The sequence below is a fragment of the Maylandia zebra genome, linkage group LG12 (genome assembly GCF_041146795.1).
Source record: "Maylandia zebra isolate NMK-2024a linkage group LG12, Mzebra_GT3a, whole genome shotgun sequence".
Taxonomy (NCBI): domain Eukaryota; kingdom Metazoa; phylum Chordata; class Actinopteri; order Cichliformes; family Cichlidae; genus Maylandia; species Maylandia zebra.
The window spans coordinates 27,076,126-27,093,714 of NC_135178.1; the positions used below are offsets into that span (position 1 = coordinate 27,076,126).

At 40.5% G+C, this 17,589-nt stretch overlaps 1 protein-coding gene across 1 annotated transcript in view; it reads left to right on the forward strand.

The window, feature by feature from the left end:
- Positions 1-17,589, forward strand: part of hsd17b4 (hydroxysteroid (17-beta) dehydrogenase 4) — a 33,189-nt gene that overhangs the window by 13,935 nt on the left and 1,665 nt on the right. The window contains exons 12-23 of the mRNA XM_014414454.3: positions 547-659; positions 8,435-8,547; positions 8,819-8,942; positions 9,912-9,963; positions 11,603-11,674; positions 13,602-13,705; positions 13,825-13,890; positions 14,256-14,325; positions 14,463-14,569; positions 15,509-15,595; positions 15,701-15,787; positions 15,973-16,111. Of these exons, the coding sequence (XP_014269940.2) occupies positions 547-659; positions 8,435-8,547; positions 8,819-8,942; positions 9,912-9,963; positions 11,603-11,674; positions 13,602-13,705; positions 13,825-13,890; positions 14,256-14,325; positions 14,463-14,569; positions 15,509-15,595; positions 15,701-15,787; positions 15,973-16,111 (1,134 nt within the window). The remainder of the gene's footprint in view (positions 1-546; positions 660-8,434; positions 8,548-8,818; positions 8,943-9,911; positions 9,964-11,602; positions 11,675-13,601; positions 13,706-13,824; positions 13,891-14,255; positions 14,326-14,462; positions 14,570-15,508; positions 15,596-15,700; positions 15,788-15,972; positions 16,112-17,589) is intronic.

Consider the following 17,589-nt stretch of genomic DNA (forward strand, 5'->3'; position numbering starts at 1 on the left):
TGTGTGTGTGTGTGTGTGTCCAGGTCCCAGCATGCTGCTATATAAAACGGCTCCCTGAACTACTCCCCTTCATTAGCCGAGTTGTAAAAACCACACCCCACTCTACACAATATGCTTAATGAAACATTTGACATTTAGCAGATGATTATGTTGATGCTTATTCGTTATATTACCAAGAGCTACACGAGAAGACGAATTATTATTGTCATGCCTTTACAATATATTAAGCTAAGTGCAGCATCTAAATTAGTGGCACAATAAAAACAATCTGTGTAAGTTATTGTTCGCATAGATAAAACAAACCTCACACAGTTGTTTTACAAATGTCATTGGTTTTCCTTTAAGACGGGCAGTTTCCTCTTCTGTAGCAATTGTTGATTTCTACTCGTATAAGAGAGCCAGTTTCAACACTTCACCCATGCTGTGTTTATTTCCAAATGAAAACAAAACTCTTTGACTAATGCTGAGGAATAAATTCATCTTGCTGAGAAGTAACATGATTATCTTGGTTGGCTAACAGCATGTATCGCTCTCACATTTATTTAGAGTCTCTGCAGTCAATGGTGAGTGTGCTGTCTCAAGTGGAATCGCAGGGTGATGTTGGTGTGAATCCAGCAGCAGCTGCAGCCTCTGCAGGCTTGGGATCAGGGATTGATCCTGTAAGTAAAATAATCTGTTAATGTGTTTTCTTGCTTTTTTTTTTTTTTTCTTCTTTAGTTCAATGTTGATATAAAACTAAATCATAAAGTTTAGTTTTAAAATCTGTATTTACAAGAGTCCTAACTGCTGTCTCTTGGCTGCTGTGCTTTATATGAAATGTGGAACATGAGAAACATCAAAGGTGGATGTGAGATATCAGTCAGATGTAAACAAAAACTCAGAGCAGCTGTTTATTAAATGGTTTGCAAAATGCATGGCTTTGTCTGGAGGGGATCACTGCATGTGTTTAATACAGAGCCAGTGTATGTTAGTAAAAGTGGAAGTAGCTACTGTGACAGGTCTAACTGATTTGTGGATTGATGTTTTGAAGGCTTTGCCCTAGCATCTAGGGCATCTACCCTAGCATCTGACTATAAATCGAAAGACTTTCATACTCTTATAGTAGCAATTTGTCCACGACATGGTATCAATGCCTGAAAGGGATCAGGGTGTGGAACAGTTGCATCTTCAGGTACAGAGTAGCATTATAGCATTTGAGCTAGCTGGCAGGAGATATATCTGGAACAGTTTAGATAACTGTAGACATAGCTTTTAACCCTCTCAAGGCAGGCGTTGTCAATTTGCAACAGTTAAAAACTAACAACCTGATTACCCCACATACATATTTTATGAGTTTTTTTTTTTTTTTTTACTCAGAAGTACCACTGCAGGACTTGGCTGTGCATTAGCAACAAAAAGTTTAATTTGAGCCTGAGAGGGTTAATTAAAAAACATCAGGACTTTATTATCTAATGCATCTGGGATGCATTTAGGAAACATGAATAAAGAAACCCATATCCATTCATGCTTTCCTTTTTATGATGTAAAAAAACAGACATACAAGATGTTTTTTAAAGTCTTCCACTGTTTCCTGGCTTCTGCAGTTCTTAACCTTATTGCCATCGGTGTTACTCAGTCATCTGTTTTGTCTTCTTCATTTAATTTCTATCATTCTTCCTACTGAGACTGTTCTACTCTCTGATATAGCTGGGTCATAATGACACATGCAGCTCTAAACAGTGTTTCAAATATGGCAAATCATGACTTTCTAATGTCAACACATTAAATTTAGTTGGGAACAATAATAAACCACTCAGAAACTGCTTCTACGACATGCATGTGTACTTGGATGTCACCTGTAAATATTGGATGGTACCAGACAAGAGCCTGCTCAAACTAGCTTTTAAAATGTAAAGTTCCTAAGCTGTTGGAGCACCACAGAGCAGCGATGAATCCCTGGATATGTTCTCCTTTACTTTACTGTGTTTCCTGTTACTGAAGCTCAGAAAAGGGAACTTGTTACAGCTCAAACATGGCTGAGTTCCTAAAAAAAAACACCAAGCTGCAAGTAGTGCTGCATCCCAACATGGTTCTCCACACAAATGGTCAAATTGAGCTTGCATTGAGCTGCGTGTAGTATGCAGTAGTTAAACTGACCAACAGATGTCCAAAATGCTACTCAAACCGAATTCTCTTTTTGCACAAATATTTATAAACTTATTTTGAATTGTGTTGCCGTTGTGCATTGGTTAGGTAATGCATTGCTTAAGAATATTATTAATAATAATAATGGATTGCATTTATATAGCGCTTTTCGAAACCCTCAAAGTGCTTTACAATTCCACTATTCATGGAATAGTGGAATTCCTAATTGGAATATTAGGTGCTAGATGATGCACAGTGAGGGTGTTTTAATGGTTCAGTGGTTACAGTGTACACCAAATGCATGCCTATACATTTCTGGACAATATTTGGGGTTTTCAGTAAATGGCCACAATGGATTCATGTAGAAATTTAAAAAAAAAAAAAAGCTGACAGTGAAACATTTGTATAATGGAATCAAATGTCTAAAAACAATAAAGAAATATGAGCACTTGTGGAATGTTTGTATATTTTAGAATCAGATTTTGTTTGATTTTTTTCTCATTTTACACATAAAATGTTTTATAAAAAACAAGATTTCAAAACTATGTTAAACAACAGCAACAAAACTTTCATGCACAAGTATGAAATAAGATAAATAGGCCTGCAACAGGCCTGTCTAGTGTATATCCATACTTTCACCCAGTTGTAGGCTCTAACGACAATAAATTGTACAAGTCAAAGATAATGTCAGTATTACTAGCTGCCTTGGCTAAATAATTTTTTCTTCTGCTGTGTCTTATGGTTGCACATTTTGTTTCTTGGTGTTTTATTGATTTGCCTTCTCAAAATTACCTTTTTTTGCAAACTGTTCTTTTAAATCCTGTGAGTCATTAACAGCACTTACTAGCCAGGTTCAATAATATCATGATTCAGTGCCTAAATGTGAAATGAGGTATACTCACTCTTGTGTATCACTGTCCTCTCTGCTGTGGCTCTCTGAGCTTTTGTGGCTCCCTGGTTAGGAGATTTGGAACAGAGTCACACTGTAGCCTCAAGACAAACATCACAACCGTGTCCTCGGCTGACGTTTGTGTGTGTCTGTGTGCAGTTCTGCCCACACATGCTCTGCTAGTTGCATTTGTGCCTTTGTCCTTGTCATGCTAAGAGGTACACACACTGCTTAAGTTATCAGCTGTGCTGCTTCTGTATTGCTGGCATGCCATGGAGCTCAATCTGTATACAGGTCTGATAGCCCAAAATATTATTTGTTGTAACATTTATGTAGGCAAAGCAATATACCAGAGGCATAGCAAGGTTAAAATATAGAGGTTTTTATTCTAGTTTAGTGCCATGTTCATTCGACAGTAGTAATTATGGTAGTGTCATTGAAATATCTTGGTTCATACAGAGACGTGTTTCTATGTTGTTTTCTAAATGGGGTGAAAAAGAAAAGAAAGCACCTTTTTTTTTCATAATGCAATTCAAACTCCAGGTTTCAAGGTTAATCTTTCTAACGCTTCCATAAAGCAGACAGAAATAGAACTCTATTATATTGAAATGTATTTATTATGTTTATTGTGTGAGCCATATATTTTTGTTCTTGCACTTTTTACTAAAGTAGGTTGGCCTTATTCAAAACTCAATAGTCTTTAGTTATCTTATATTAGGCCATAGTGCAGCCCTGATCTGTTTCATTCTATCTGACTGCAAGAGACTGTATGAAATAACTGGATATCCATCGCACACATGCACAGGGATGAAGACGTAATGCTGTCAAAATTACATATGTGAGCTAAGTGGTGCAAGCAACCTGATGAGGTATCTGGCTTTTTAACAGGCGTGCACAATGAGGCTGCAGGCGTGCTGCTAGAAGCCCTGTCCCAGTGAAAGGATATATGGCGGTGTGACAGTCGACCTGTTTGGTGTCTCAACATTTCCAAAGCAATCTACTGTTCTTCTCTCCCTTAAAACCAACTAGGCTACCAGAGCACACACTGGCACACCCCTGGCCAGATTGCCTGCTGTATGTCTTCTCTTGCTTCCTTTGCTCATGCGCTTCACAGGATAGAGGGATACATACTGACCAGGGAGGGTTTGGTTCCCAGTGATCCCACTGAGTTTTGATGTCCTATCTCGGCTGCAGGGGTGTGTTTTTTCTTCCACACTCAGATCCCCTTCATCTATATGTATGGTCACTCAAGGGCTGGGCAAACCTTTGAGTTCTTGTGAGGAAACCCGGGCCCAGACCATATTAAATAATTGGGCATCATCAGTTAGGGTATTGTATTACCAATAGGTGAAAGCTCATTTCCAGCTGATGTAAAGATCAACATGTGGTCCCTTAGCAGTGCTCTAAGCTTGTATTTCCAAATGTTACTGAACCACCGGCTCTCAGTCTTAACTGTCCAAGTGTATGTCGCGCCTGTCTCAGCCCATCATGTTGTGGTGGATAATTGTTATGTTGGGTGTCATCCTCTGGTGGGTCATTTTCTGAATGGTGCTCTTTGCCTTTGGCCACAACATGCTGTCACTTCCTTCATGGAAAACACAATTGTTCTGGAAGCTTCGTCTTCTCCATCCTTTGAACCCCTCGAGGGGAGTTACCAGAGATGGTTATCTGGTAAGACTGCTTTTCTTCTCACTGTTGCATCAACAAAGCATGTAACTGAACTTCATGTCCTGTCTGCTGCCATGGACTGTTTGTGTTGTCATCCTAATGGGCGTGGGATTGCTTTGTTGCTCATCACTTCTTTTCTTTCCAGAATGCTGTCCACCTGTCATACCTATTATTTTGTCTGCCTTTGGCACTCAGAGAGGGGGCAGAGGACCTGTGTTATAATGTCAACTTTGCCCTTTTCAGGCTGTAAGACTGTAGATTGGCACGAATGCTGAGTTCTATAACGGATGCATTCTTTGTCCGTTATGGGCACAGGAAGGGAACTCCTTTCACACTCGGTTGTTGATACCACTTCAGGAGCTTAAAGACTTTGAGGTTTCCAAATTCTGTGCCGCTGTTGGTTGGGCTTCCTTCTTTGCCTGCTTCTACAGGGGTAATATGGCTACCCCCCACCCCCCACCCCTTTTCCCTGCAGTCTGAGCTTGTGGTGAGTGGAGATCCCCTCTGACTTTGTGGGTATGGGTCATCCGGGTATTTCATGCCGTCTCTTGCAGTCAGGAACAATGGAATGAAACAAGAGTTAAAACTGTAACTAAGGGTATATGAATTCTGGTTGACCGCCAGAGTTATTGTAGGAATTTTGATGATTGCTGGGTGCATGTGTCACCCAAGACACACATGTGACTTTCTTGGTATTGTATTGACCTCTCTCCACATGCAAGGTGGATATCAAGGTATTTCATATATTCATATTTCATGGCTGCCATTCAGTCTTAGTTACATTCATACTCTTGTTTTAAATCCTCTCGTCTTGAGACAACAGCAGTTGTGTGCCTGGGATGATCACATTATCCTCCTTCTCCTTTAATACATAAAAAGCTAAGTGTAGGGAAGGAAAAAAAACTGTCACAAGGTAGTGAACTCCTAGTGCCGGTCCCAATCTGGGATAAATGTGAGGATTGTGCCAGGAAGAGTGAAAAGTCTGTGCCAACCCAAATATGTGGATCCATCTGCTGATAACTGCTTGGGGAATAATGAAGCAACTGCAAGTACTCCTTTAGTTTTAGGTTGGTGTACTTTATCAGAAATTGGCAACAATAGTTTTAATATAAGGAGTACAAGTATTATAAAAATGCCCATAAAGTGCGCTTTATTATTCGTGTAACTTTAGTGTTATATTGATATATTTAGCAACATGGTTTTGCATGACTAACAAAAATATCTGAAAAAACAATAGGACAAATGCAAAAATCTCAATCATGACTTAAAATGTGCATCAGTTTCAGGTGGAGGTGAAACAGTTGTTATGGATTTATCAAACAGAATTAACAGAGTACTGTGTATCATGTGTTTTGATCAACTGAGTAACAATTAAAATTTTATCACCAGTCTGACTCTTCATTGGAAAAGCAATAATTAATATATGAGGAAAAAGTGGCAAAATATCAGCAAGCTTAATTTGAAGTTACATATTTGTACACTGAATAATAGATGGAAAGAAGAGAAACAAAAACATAGATCTGCAGTGTGGAGCAGACAGTAAATGAGTGAAGATAGACCGGATAACAAAGCTATCCTTTTGCTTTAAACCTTTTTTTTTTTTTCCCCCTCTCCCATATCATCTCACTCAAGTAACTGACTAACTTGACTTACTCCTACACAAGCCACTACTGCTTTTTATCCCCGCTCCTCAACTGCAGCTTTAATCTCGCCGTGTGCATGCAGGAGAGCAGGCACTAATAATATTCCCAAGTACTGGGAAGCTGGAATTGGTCTGAAAACACACAATTCCCCACATCTGCATTTAAATGCAGTTTTAATTAAAAACTGCTCTCCAGAGGCCAGGTTTTATGATGTCTTTCGATCAGCTGAGAGGTGATATTATGCAGAGTGTGAATCGCACCATTCTGCCAAGCAATATTGTTTTGAACAATAGCTGTCTTATTTACAGCACAGTGGCTGTAAACATGACAAATGAGTAACTGCAGTACTGCTGTGACTGTAATGTTGCCAGAGATGTATATTTATAGTGCGCTTTAACTGGATTTCTTGTATGTCTTAATAATACTTGCTAACATGAAGGAGTCGGCGGGACCGTTTCACCCCCTTTCCTGCTCTGTTTGAGTCAGACACTTAATACAGTTTGTGCTCTTATGTGTCGCGTACTAGTGCTTCAGTACAATGATAAACAACATTCATATTACACAGAAAGCTGCTTCTGAGAACCCCGAGGACCTTCATGCTTTTCCTGGAATATGTTTTATCCTTCAGTTAAAAATACATTTTTAAGCAGTTTTGAGTTTATAGGATGCACTCAAGCATATTTAAATTTGACAATATTATGCTGACAAATAAAATATTTATTTAATCAGACCTCAGTTTCTAGGATTGAGAAATGGCATTTTTATCAAGGCCTTAAAATTCTGAAAAAATTATTTATTTTTTGCACCATCCTTTCAAAAGATATTTCTTCTTTTGGTGGTTTCATGATGAGTTTCAGTCAGGCTGGAGAAAATTATTCAGATATGCTATATTCATAAAACTTCTACCAGTAACAACCTCCTACCAACCTCACCCAGGAATTAACGAGGGCTTTAAAATATTTACAATACCGCTGAGGCCTTTAAAAGACATTTGTGACTTTGTCATTAACACTCGATTACTGCGATGGCGTGTTCAGGAGTTTCGGTTCATTTTCCGGCTGCTCGTTAAGAGAAGTGCAAGCACAAATTTAACATGGCTCAATTTCTGGCCTCCCTGCGCTGGCCACCGTTCAAGACCAGGATTGTTTTGGACTGATTGTGCTGATCGCTCACAAAGCTCTGCCTGGTGCGACACAGGAGTACATTTCTGAACTGCTGATTCCTTTCAACTCTGAGGTCCCACGAGTCCTCAAACTACCTCCCTCACAGATCACAGCCAAATCAAATATGTGATCATCTGGGGAGAATCTTTTTATATCTTCTGATGCGGTCTCCTTTTGTAATATTTTATTAGCATTTATGCATACTTTTTTGTTTTCTACGTGGTTCTTGTATATTAAAGAATAAGTTCAGCAAAATCTTTTAAGACAGCAGTCAGGCTTTGGTGTGGACACCTCTTTTTCAGACCTGATGATAAACTCTTTAATGCGCTTGTAATGTGATGGGTGATTAAATCTAATCAAGTCAGAGTCAGATGAGCAAAGAGGAAACGATCCACAGTAACGATTAACTGCAAAATTTCTTTGTGTTACTCTAGACAGCGACTCACTGCTTAACAACAGCCAAGGGTGATAACAAAAAAAGAGTCTTTCTAACAAATTTCCTTCTAACTTTGGAAGATATGCACTCACTTGTTTACACTGGATGTCTGCAGCCTAATTGTTGTCAGATTGAATAAATTTTTGAAAGAGGGAGGGGTGCATTTAAAGATTTATCACCGGCACCTGAAGCGAAGCAACAGATCTTCTCATAAGCCGGCATTTCATCTGCTCCTCAGTGTTTTCTTAAATGATCGTGTTCATTTCAGCGTCCTAAAAAATACATGTAACCATTTAGAAATGCCTTTTCTCTTGGTGTGTCTGTAGTTCCATTACATGGTGTACTGACACTGACGCATTCACTCTAAATGTTTGCTTGATCCTTCTTACCGAGTAGCTGTGAGGCTAAACCATTATGGTGTGATTTTTGTGATGCAACTTGTTTTCTTTCTTTAAATTACACCTTTTTTTGTTTTAATCCCCTTTCTGTTTTCTCTTCTTTCTCTTCTCAGACTAAAGCAGTGGGACAAAAACTTCCTCCAACCACTTTCAGCTTCAACCACACCCAGTGTATCCTGTATGCGCTGGGTGTCGGCATGTCCACCAAGGACCCAGACCATCTGAGGTGTGATTCTGCATGTGTTTGTGTTATTGACTGTAGTTTCCTCAGTAGTTGTAAAAAGGCAAATTACATGAAATTGGACAGAAAATAATGCTAATCATGGCTTCAATCATTACTGTTACCTTGACCTGCATGGAGGGGGAAGAATGCGCTGGATTCCATCCACGCTGAAACGCCTGTGCAGCCATCTGTGCTGTTATTTTTATCTGTCAGCAACCTATTCCTACAGAGGTATGCTGTTTCACTGAGCACTAACACTTGCATTTTAATGTAGGTTCCTGTATGAAGGCCATCCGGACTTCAGCTGCCTCCCCACCTTCGGGGTCATTCCCTCCCAGGCAGCTATGATGGATGGTGGTCTGAGCTCAGTCCCTGGACTCAACATAGATTTTACCCAGGTTAGAAAACGTGCATGTTGATGTCTGCTGTGTCTGTATTTGTCCTTGTGTGCAGCTGAGTTTGACTTTTGTTGTTGTTGTACGTACATGTTCGTATCGTACGGGATGCTTTTAATTATGCTAATGCATCCCATCGGCGGTTACGCTTGCATCTCTTTGTCGCATCTTTGCAGCAAGAGCGTGAGGGAGCGATACAAGGATGGATAAGCCGGAGCTGCCGAATGAGAAATGCTTAACACCCCAACATCAGTCTTAAGCGATGTCAGTTAGCTGTGATGCGCCAAACAGCTTAATCACCTGGCCTTTTATATATTTAGATTCCTAACTTTGTTAATGGAGCTGATGATTTATCATCTTCGTCCTATTAGCAGCACCAATCACTGGCGTTTGTTCTTTCTTTGCATTGTTTGCACAATAACGCACCACATAGCTGTCGACAAACGTGTGTATGTTTTAAAAACAAACTTTGTGAGACGCTTCAACACATTAGCGTTAAGTTATCCCATATATTCAAATGTGTTTTCACACCCGGGGTGATGGCACATTGTTTGCATCTCGCCGTCTGACTGTGTTCTGTTTTACTATCTGTTGATCCATATGCACAAACACTACAAAGTAAGCGCTGTAAGAATCAACTGTCACACGGAGGTGAGGAGTTTATGCATCACGCCACTTGATTATAAAAGCTCTTAGTTCCTCCAGAAGCTTCCTCTCTAGTTTCCTCAAGGCAAGTTCATGGATTTAAAAGATCATGGTAGAGAGAGGGGGCGGGGCAGTGACAGTTTCTGAGTATTGGGAGGAGAGGAAATACGAGGAAGCACAAGCTGGCATTAAAGAGCGGGGAAAAAAGCACCCTGTTATAACACTTTACAAAGTCTTGCTTAAAACAGTAACTGAGGCTTTATGCCTCTTATAATTATATGTCGCAACTGATATATTCGTTTTTCTTTTTGTTTGTTTGTTTTCTAGGTGTTGCATGGGGAGCAGTACTTGGAGCTTTACAAACCTCTGCCAACTTCAGGTATTTTCCCTCTGATAATTCTGCAGAAAGAATTGTTTTTTTTTTAATTGCTGGAGAAATTCTGGGAGATGAAGCAGCTTGTTTACAGCTGCTGACTCTGGCAGCTGCCGCTGCTGCCTTCTTGCAGGACTTGCTCACAGCTGCGATGGCGGGCTCTCTGTCCTTGCAGCTGGCTTGCAGCTCTCGAAGCTGGCAGCGGCGTGGAGCTTTGACCTGCCGAGGGTTGGGAGCATGTTTGTAGCTGAAAGCGCATAAGAGACAGAGCGTGAAAGTTGTGTACGGTTTTTGTTTTTTTACAACTTGGCATTTCTGATCATGTGAGGCATTTTGCCGTAGGCCAGATGTGTGCATTCTGTAGCTTTTACAGTTGTTACAGTCTCATTACAAGATATCATTAGATTCAGTTATTTTGGCCATGCCTGCAAATGTTTGTTTGATGTAAAACGCACAAGCAAAGCTCAAGGTTGTCCAGACATGGAATCTACAAAGTTTGGTTAAAAACTTCATGAAACGTGAAAACAAAACGTGTCAATCTGCCCACTGAACCCATAAAAGACTGGAAAAATTAACTTACTGAGATTATAACTAAAGTATTTTATATAGCGCTTCCTTGTGGCTCCATGGTGTACTGGTTGACACATTTGCTTTTCACAAGCAAGATCCCTGGTTTTAGACTGGGAGGAAACACAGCCAGCCTTGGGGGCTCAGAAGCTAGTGTACTCCCACTGCCAGTCTCAAGCCTGATAAATAGGAGTGTTGCATCAGCATCCAGCATAAAATCGGTGCCAAATCAAACATGTGGATCCAGCCACTGTGAAAAATGAGGGAGCAGCCGGCGTTGTTGTGATTTAGAATTGAATATCGACTCCAAACATTTATTTCTTTTAGCGTTTAAACATTTCTGCTTATTAAAAGCACTTTTAGAGCCTTTTTGTGTCACTTTAGCCTAAATCACACTGCAGTGGATAACACATTACATACAGCAAGGGACAAGTTTAGGTGTATTTACATGGATGGGTATTTTCAGTCTCATTTTTTTTTTTTTTATAATGAGTCTAGAAATCTAAACTCTGATATGACCGAGGTTACCTCAAAAGCATTGATGCATTTTGCACGTGTCCTATAACAGGACTAATAGGATTGTGAGGAGCCCAGCTCTGCCTCATGCGTTACCATTACAGAGAACGGCTTTTGTTTTTCTTAAAGATGAATGCCTCAGAGTTTCTCACAGTAGCCGACATGTCCTTGCTTTGTACAAAGTGATCATTAAAAATACTTATTTGAAACCAGATGGTGTTTTTTCTGGTTGTAACACCCAAAACTCTATTTAGTTATCCATTATTTAAGACAAGGAGAAGTAGCACACCCTTGTGAGTCTTGGTGTTTTGGCTTGAAAATTGACTTTAGTAATTAACCTACTGCAGATTAACTTTCTGACTGACTAATCTGTAATTGGAGAATTGAGGATCCAGCACATGCTACAGAGAGGTTTAGAGATTTGTCTCAAGGCTTTTAGAGTTTGTATGTTTACAAAGTATTAATTGACCTTATGTCAGATACTTTGACTTAAAACTAGAGAGGTAATAGTTTGCAGGGCTTGGATTAAATAAATAAATAAATAAATAAAATACATTTTCAGGTAAACTTACCTCTGAGGCCACGATAGCAGACGTGTTGGATAAAGGATCTGGAGCCGTCATCCTCCTGGATGGTAAGGTTTCTTTTTTTCTTTTGCCATATAGGCCAAGCAGGTGATATCATTTACAGTATTTATTCCATATTCATTTGTTTTTACCACTTTAATGTGTTTCTTCCTGAGAGTCGCCTCTAAGGCTGAATTAACACGAGTAAATTTACAGTCTGTGTCTGCAGGGACTGAAATAAGGGACTGAGAGCGGCTCTTATTTTTGTTGGACAAGTCCATAGAGATGGAGGATGTTAGAGCAACTCTGATTTATAATTAATCCAACTTAAAACAAATAGCATGGGACACAAGGTTCCCTGGAGTCTTCACAGAAACGTCTTCATGCACACAAAACCAGTCAGCTTCTGTTAGGATAAAGTCATTTCAGTAAGATGGCCTGTCACAGTCATGTCTCATACAAACAGCTTTGTTTGTCTCTGTGCCTGTTATGTTTTGAATTGACTTAATTAAATTAATCAGGCAGCGCGTCAACTATGAAGAGGATTTGATTCCTTCTGATAGCTGCTAATTGTTCCTCTTCATTTGGCTTCCATGCGGTTATTCGTGCGCTTCCTCCTGCTCTGGCTTGTGTCTGGCTGGTTTGTTTTTACCCCCGTCTGTTTATTATTACAGGTAATGATATGTGTAAGTATGTTGAATTCACCGTCGTTCAGTGTCTTTGCCACACTAGGGATGTTTGTTTAAATGTTTTAATAAGTTTCTCACTGCGTAGAAATCGTGTACTGCACAAGGATGAGTTTAGCTTTCTGAATCTCAAAGACATCTCACTTCAAAACATAAAAAGTCTTCTGGGACTGTTTTGCTGGACGTTAGTTGAACATTCAGATCTATTGATCTGCTGGGTTTTTTTCACACATCTCACAAGAGAAACTATGCAGGGAGTGTCCGTTATCTGGACAAAAGTGTCTTGCTGATGTCAGATAATGGCCAGACCGCTTCAAGCTGATGGAAGAGAAACGTTAACACAAGGAACCATTTGTTAAAATCGGAGGTATGCAGAAAAGCATCTCTGAATGCACAACACTCGAGTGTTGAGTGCCACTCTGGCAAAGAGCAGGAATCTGAGGCTTGCACAGGTTCACCAAAATTGACCAGCAAAAGGTTGCCTGGTCTGAGTGTCGATTTCTTTAGCCACATTCAGACTGTTGGATCAGAATTTGGTGTAAACAACATAAAAGCATGAATCCAATCTAGGGTGTATCATCAGTTCAGGCTGGTGGTAGTATAATGGTGTGGGGATGTTTTCTTGTCACACTTGGCAACAACTGGGCAACATTTAAACGACTTGGCCTACCTGAGGATTGTTGTTGAGCATGTCCATCTTTTTATAACCAGAGTGTCGTCATCTCCTGATGTCTGCTTCCAGCAGGATAATGCAGCAAAGCTCACATCATCTAAAACTGATTTCTTGAACATGTCAATAATTTCATGACCTCCACATTCTTAGGCATGTGGTGGAGCTGGAGATTCAGCTCTTGGATGTGCAGCACCTTGTGATACTATTATATGACCTATATGTAATTATTTCCAGCACAGTACGTTTACAGTAGGGGCTGGGAGTGGTTCTCTGCTGTGAGAGACTGCGAAAATAGTTAAGAAGAACAATATTTCTAATTGTAAGGTATCTACGGTATGCAATATAGTTTATAGATTTGGAGAATCTTAAGGTGTGTGTGTGTGTGTGTGTGTGTGTGTTTGTATGCAGAGGAAAAGACTGAAACTACTGAGTTATGAAATAATAAAAGGTTGTATTTTATTTTTTTATGTGCAATTCATTGCAGAAGTAAGATTTTGCATGTAGGGCTTTAACATAAAGTGTAGTAGTAGTAGTAGAAGATCATTGTGGATTTGCTTTCCCTTAAGTAAAAGGACATGAATGCTCTCTCTGGCTCTGATATTTGTCATTAACTGCAAGAAATTGTGCTTCCTGCAGTGAATACCTACAGTGGCAACGAGCTGGTGTGCTACAACCAGTTTTCGGTGTTTGTTGTCGGTGCTGGAGGCTTCGGAGGAAAGAGAAGCTCTGAGAAAGCCAAAGTAAGTTTTCTGTATACAAGCTGTTTTACTAAAGGGACAGTATAAGAAAATGTAAAATAAATAAATAAATAAATAAAAATGTTATCACATGTCAAGTGTTTGTTTTGTGCTGCTTCCAGCCTCCTGTTCCTCCTCCTAAACGCTCACCAGATGCTGTTGTGATCGATTCAACCACAAGAGACCAAGTGAGTGAGTCTGTGTGGGTTTTGCCGCACAATAAATTAGCTGCATTTATAATATATGGGTGATATCGTGTGGGTCTGAAATAAACGTGAAGTTTTTCAGAGAGGCAGAAGTGTTTGGGGAGGGGGGGTGTGCTGACTGTGTGATGCAGGGGAAAAAAAGAAGAGGAATTTAAAACTAAATCCCTTAATCCCTTAAGCAATTTAAAGGGCTGTGACTGTATTACTTCAAAGATATTCCTATTTTAGGTATCTCTTCCATTGCCTTCATGATAATTTAATTTCATCCAAGATCTGTGCATGAGAAGTTCAGGGGTTTATGAATTAGATATAGATCTAAACAATTTCTGTTTCCCCTGTGGTCACAGGCTGCCTTGTATCGCCTGAGTGGAGACTGGAACCCTCTTCATATAGACCCCAGCTTTGCTGCTATGGGAGGTTAGAGTCTAACATGTTGGGGTTTTTTTTGTTTTTTTTTTAAATTTTGCTTAGGACTTAATCTTTGTCTGGTATTTTGAATGCATTTTGGTCTTATTTAAACGTGACATGCTGTACTCGACGTGCTCTCTGGTCAGGCTTCAAAGCTCCCATCCTGCATGGCCTGTGTTCGTTCGGCTTCGCTGCGAGACACGTCCTCAAGCAGTTCGCCGACAACGACCCCTCCAGGTTCAAGGCCATCAAGGTGAGCGTAACCTGCGATTTTAAACTGTGTGATCCTGCGAATGAGGCTTTCGAGTTCATGCGAAGACTACTTTCGTGATTTCAGAGAATGTCTTACGTTAGTGGTTCCTCTTTGATTTTGAGGGTGAAAAGAGCTGATGAGTGGTTCGTTACTCTGGTCCACCCTCTGTCTAGATGGTTTTCTCTAACAGACAATTACTGACAGATATCATCTGAACCTGTCATTCAGACTGTGCGCAGAGAGGCTTTCTTTAGACGAAGGAAAAAATCATTTGATTTCGATCATCTTTGATTGAGATTGAAGTTTAATATTCCAGAGACAGAATAACCTCAATAAAAATGCAAAAGTAGACCTGCAAAATTAATATTCTGCCATAAAGTATCATCTTCATGGTCGGAAACTTTACCGAGATGTTAGACAGCGTTTAATTTTGGCCACTTGTGCAGCTGCGTCAGCTTCTTTAGACAAATTGCTTTCCAGGTTAACGTCATCCGTTGCACCCGACAGCGTGACAATAGTTTAATATTCTCTTATTCATTCCCATGACGTCTCACACTTCAGTAATGGACTGATTCACATTAACGCAACATTTTATAATCTAATTCTGTGTCAGATTGCTCCCACCTTATTTCCATCACAGCACGGCTCTGCTGTAATGATGTGTCACTGAAGCTTACTTCCTTTTTTTTTTTTTTTTTTTTTTATCTCCGCAATACCGTTGACACTGTTTTATGGTTTCATCATCTGATTTCTGTCACAAGGCCTTTAAGCTTTTTGATGTGAAATTCCTTTTATGCTTTGGAAATATTTTTTTTGTGATGGAAGCTTGTGTGCAAAAAGGAGTGAGAAGTGAAGAGTTAATATGGCTACCATCTCAGAAACCTGTATCTGCAGATCCGCCACCCTCGCTCTCCTTAACCGCCCGCCTTTGCTCCTCAGGTTCGCTTTGTGAAGCCGGTGATGCCGGGTCAGTCACTGCAGACTGAGATGTGGAAGGAAGGCAACAGAGTTCACATCCAGTGCAAAGTGAGTGTCTTTAAGTTTGGCTTGGATACAATCAGAACAATTTTAGGGATGAATGGGTAAATGTTACACTACAGTGAAGTTTCAGCTCCAGTCTCTCTCATCCAGGTGAAGGAGACCGATGCAGTCGTGCTGGCAGGAGCCTATGTGGATTTGCACGGAGCCTCAGGAGCATCTCCAGAAAATCTCTCTCAGGTACATCAGTCGGAAAATACTCCATTCAATTTTACCTAACTCTGTCCTAGAGCACCTGATGTCTTTTTTCGTATTTGTAGGTAATTTGGACAAAATGAATTTGTACTTGGGACATATCACGATAATGGATCCTGAAAATGAGAATGGACATGAGCTTTTAATGTCATTTCTACTTATTCGTGCAGGGAGGTGGCCTTCAGAGTGAGCTGGTGTTTGCAGAGATCGGCCGTCGTATCAAAGACGTGGGCTCAGAGCTGGTCAAGAAGGTGAACGCTGTGTTCGGCTGGGAGATAACGAAAGATGGGAAGAAAGCGGCACAGTGGAGTAAGTCTACTGAATGCTTTGAGAATAAAAATATAATTTTAGTTCAGGTAACTACATTTGATCATCAGTATAACATAGAGTCAGTTTAATATCAGGTAGCACAGGTAGTCCAGCTCCTCCAGGGTAGCACATCTACATGTGCCGCCTCAAGGCTTTCTGTCTAGTGGAGGAGAGATCATGAGGAGAGCTGGATGGGATTGTACTATAGTGTCAAGTTCCAGTGTTCTACAAAACGACCTTCATCATGACAGTTGCACAATGGCGAGCACAGATCCTTAAATGAAGTGTGTGCTCACAGCCGGGCACCATGCAGCTGTGCAATACCATTCCTTTTCTAGGGGCTGTCTGATTGCTTTGCCAGTGGATCTGTTGCACCAAAGGAGGTCTGATGCAGCGCGGTGGTTGTATCATATTTAGAAGGTCCTGACTTTTATGTGGAATAAATAAATACTACAAACATCCCGTGGAGTATTTTTGCAGATTACACTGTGATCTGCAGTGAGACACGGAAGGAAATCGAAGAGGGCGTGGAGAGGTGGAGGAATAAAAGTCTGTAAGGAAAGGTGTAACAGCGAGAGTTTAAATACCTGAGGTCAACCTTGCAAAGCAACAGACAGTGCACAAGAGGGCTGAAGATGAGAGTGGAGTGGGTGGAGACAAGTATCAGGGGTGATTTGTGACTGGAGGAGTGAAAGGGAAGGTTTCTAAGATGATAGTGAGACCTGCTATGATGTATGGTTTGGACACAGTGTCTCTGACAGAAAGACAGGAGGCGGAGTTGCAGATGTTAACATTTTTGTAAGCAGGATGGAGAAGACTAGAAATGAGTGCATCAGAGGTACAGCTAGAGACAAAGTAAGAGATGAAAGGCTGAGATGGTTTGGATGTGTGCAGAGGAGTAAATATGGAGCTGCCAGGGAGGACGAAAAGAGGAAGACCTCAGAAGATGAATGGATGTAGTGAAGAAGGTCATGCAGAGGGCTGGTGTGAGATGGGGGGAGATGGTGCGCTAGACGACTCTTAAGGGAGCACATGAGTAAAGAATAAGAAATAATAAAGATTTGAACCTTTTACATGCAACTTTTGGAAGTTGGTTCAAGTATTCCAGGCAGATTTATTGTGTTGTAATTGGTCTGCTAAACATATCTGACAAAGGCTGCTGCTCATGTTGCTCGGGTGGTTCGGAGTTCACACATTTAAATTTCCCCAGAGAGGGTTGGGAGTGATTTTTGTGATGGATTTACAAGGCCGCAAACCTCCTGTCAGCATAAAATTGATTGTGCTGCTGCTCACTGGAGTGTCCCGTAGTAAATTTGTGCTCGACTGTCTTCCTCCTCCTTTCTTTTCTCAAAAAAAAAATCATATGATTGGCTCCCACGCGCACCCATGAAACGAAGGTTAAGACACAGGTCACGGGTTAAATAAGCCGTTCAGGTCAATTTTGAAGCTTTGATTTTGATTTAGCTTTTTTCTTCTGT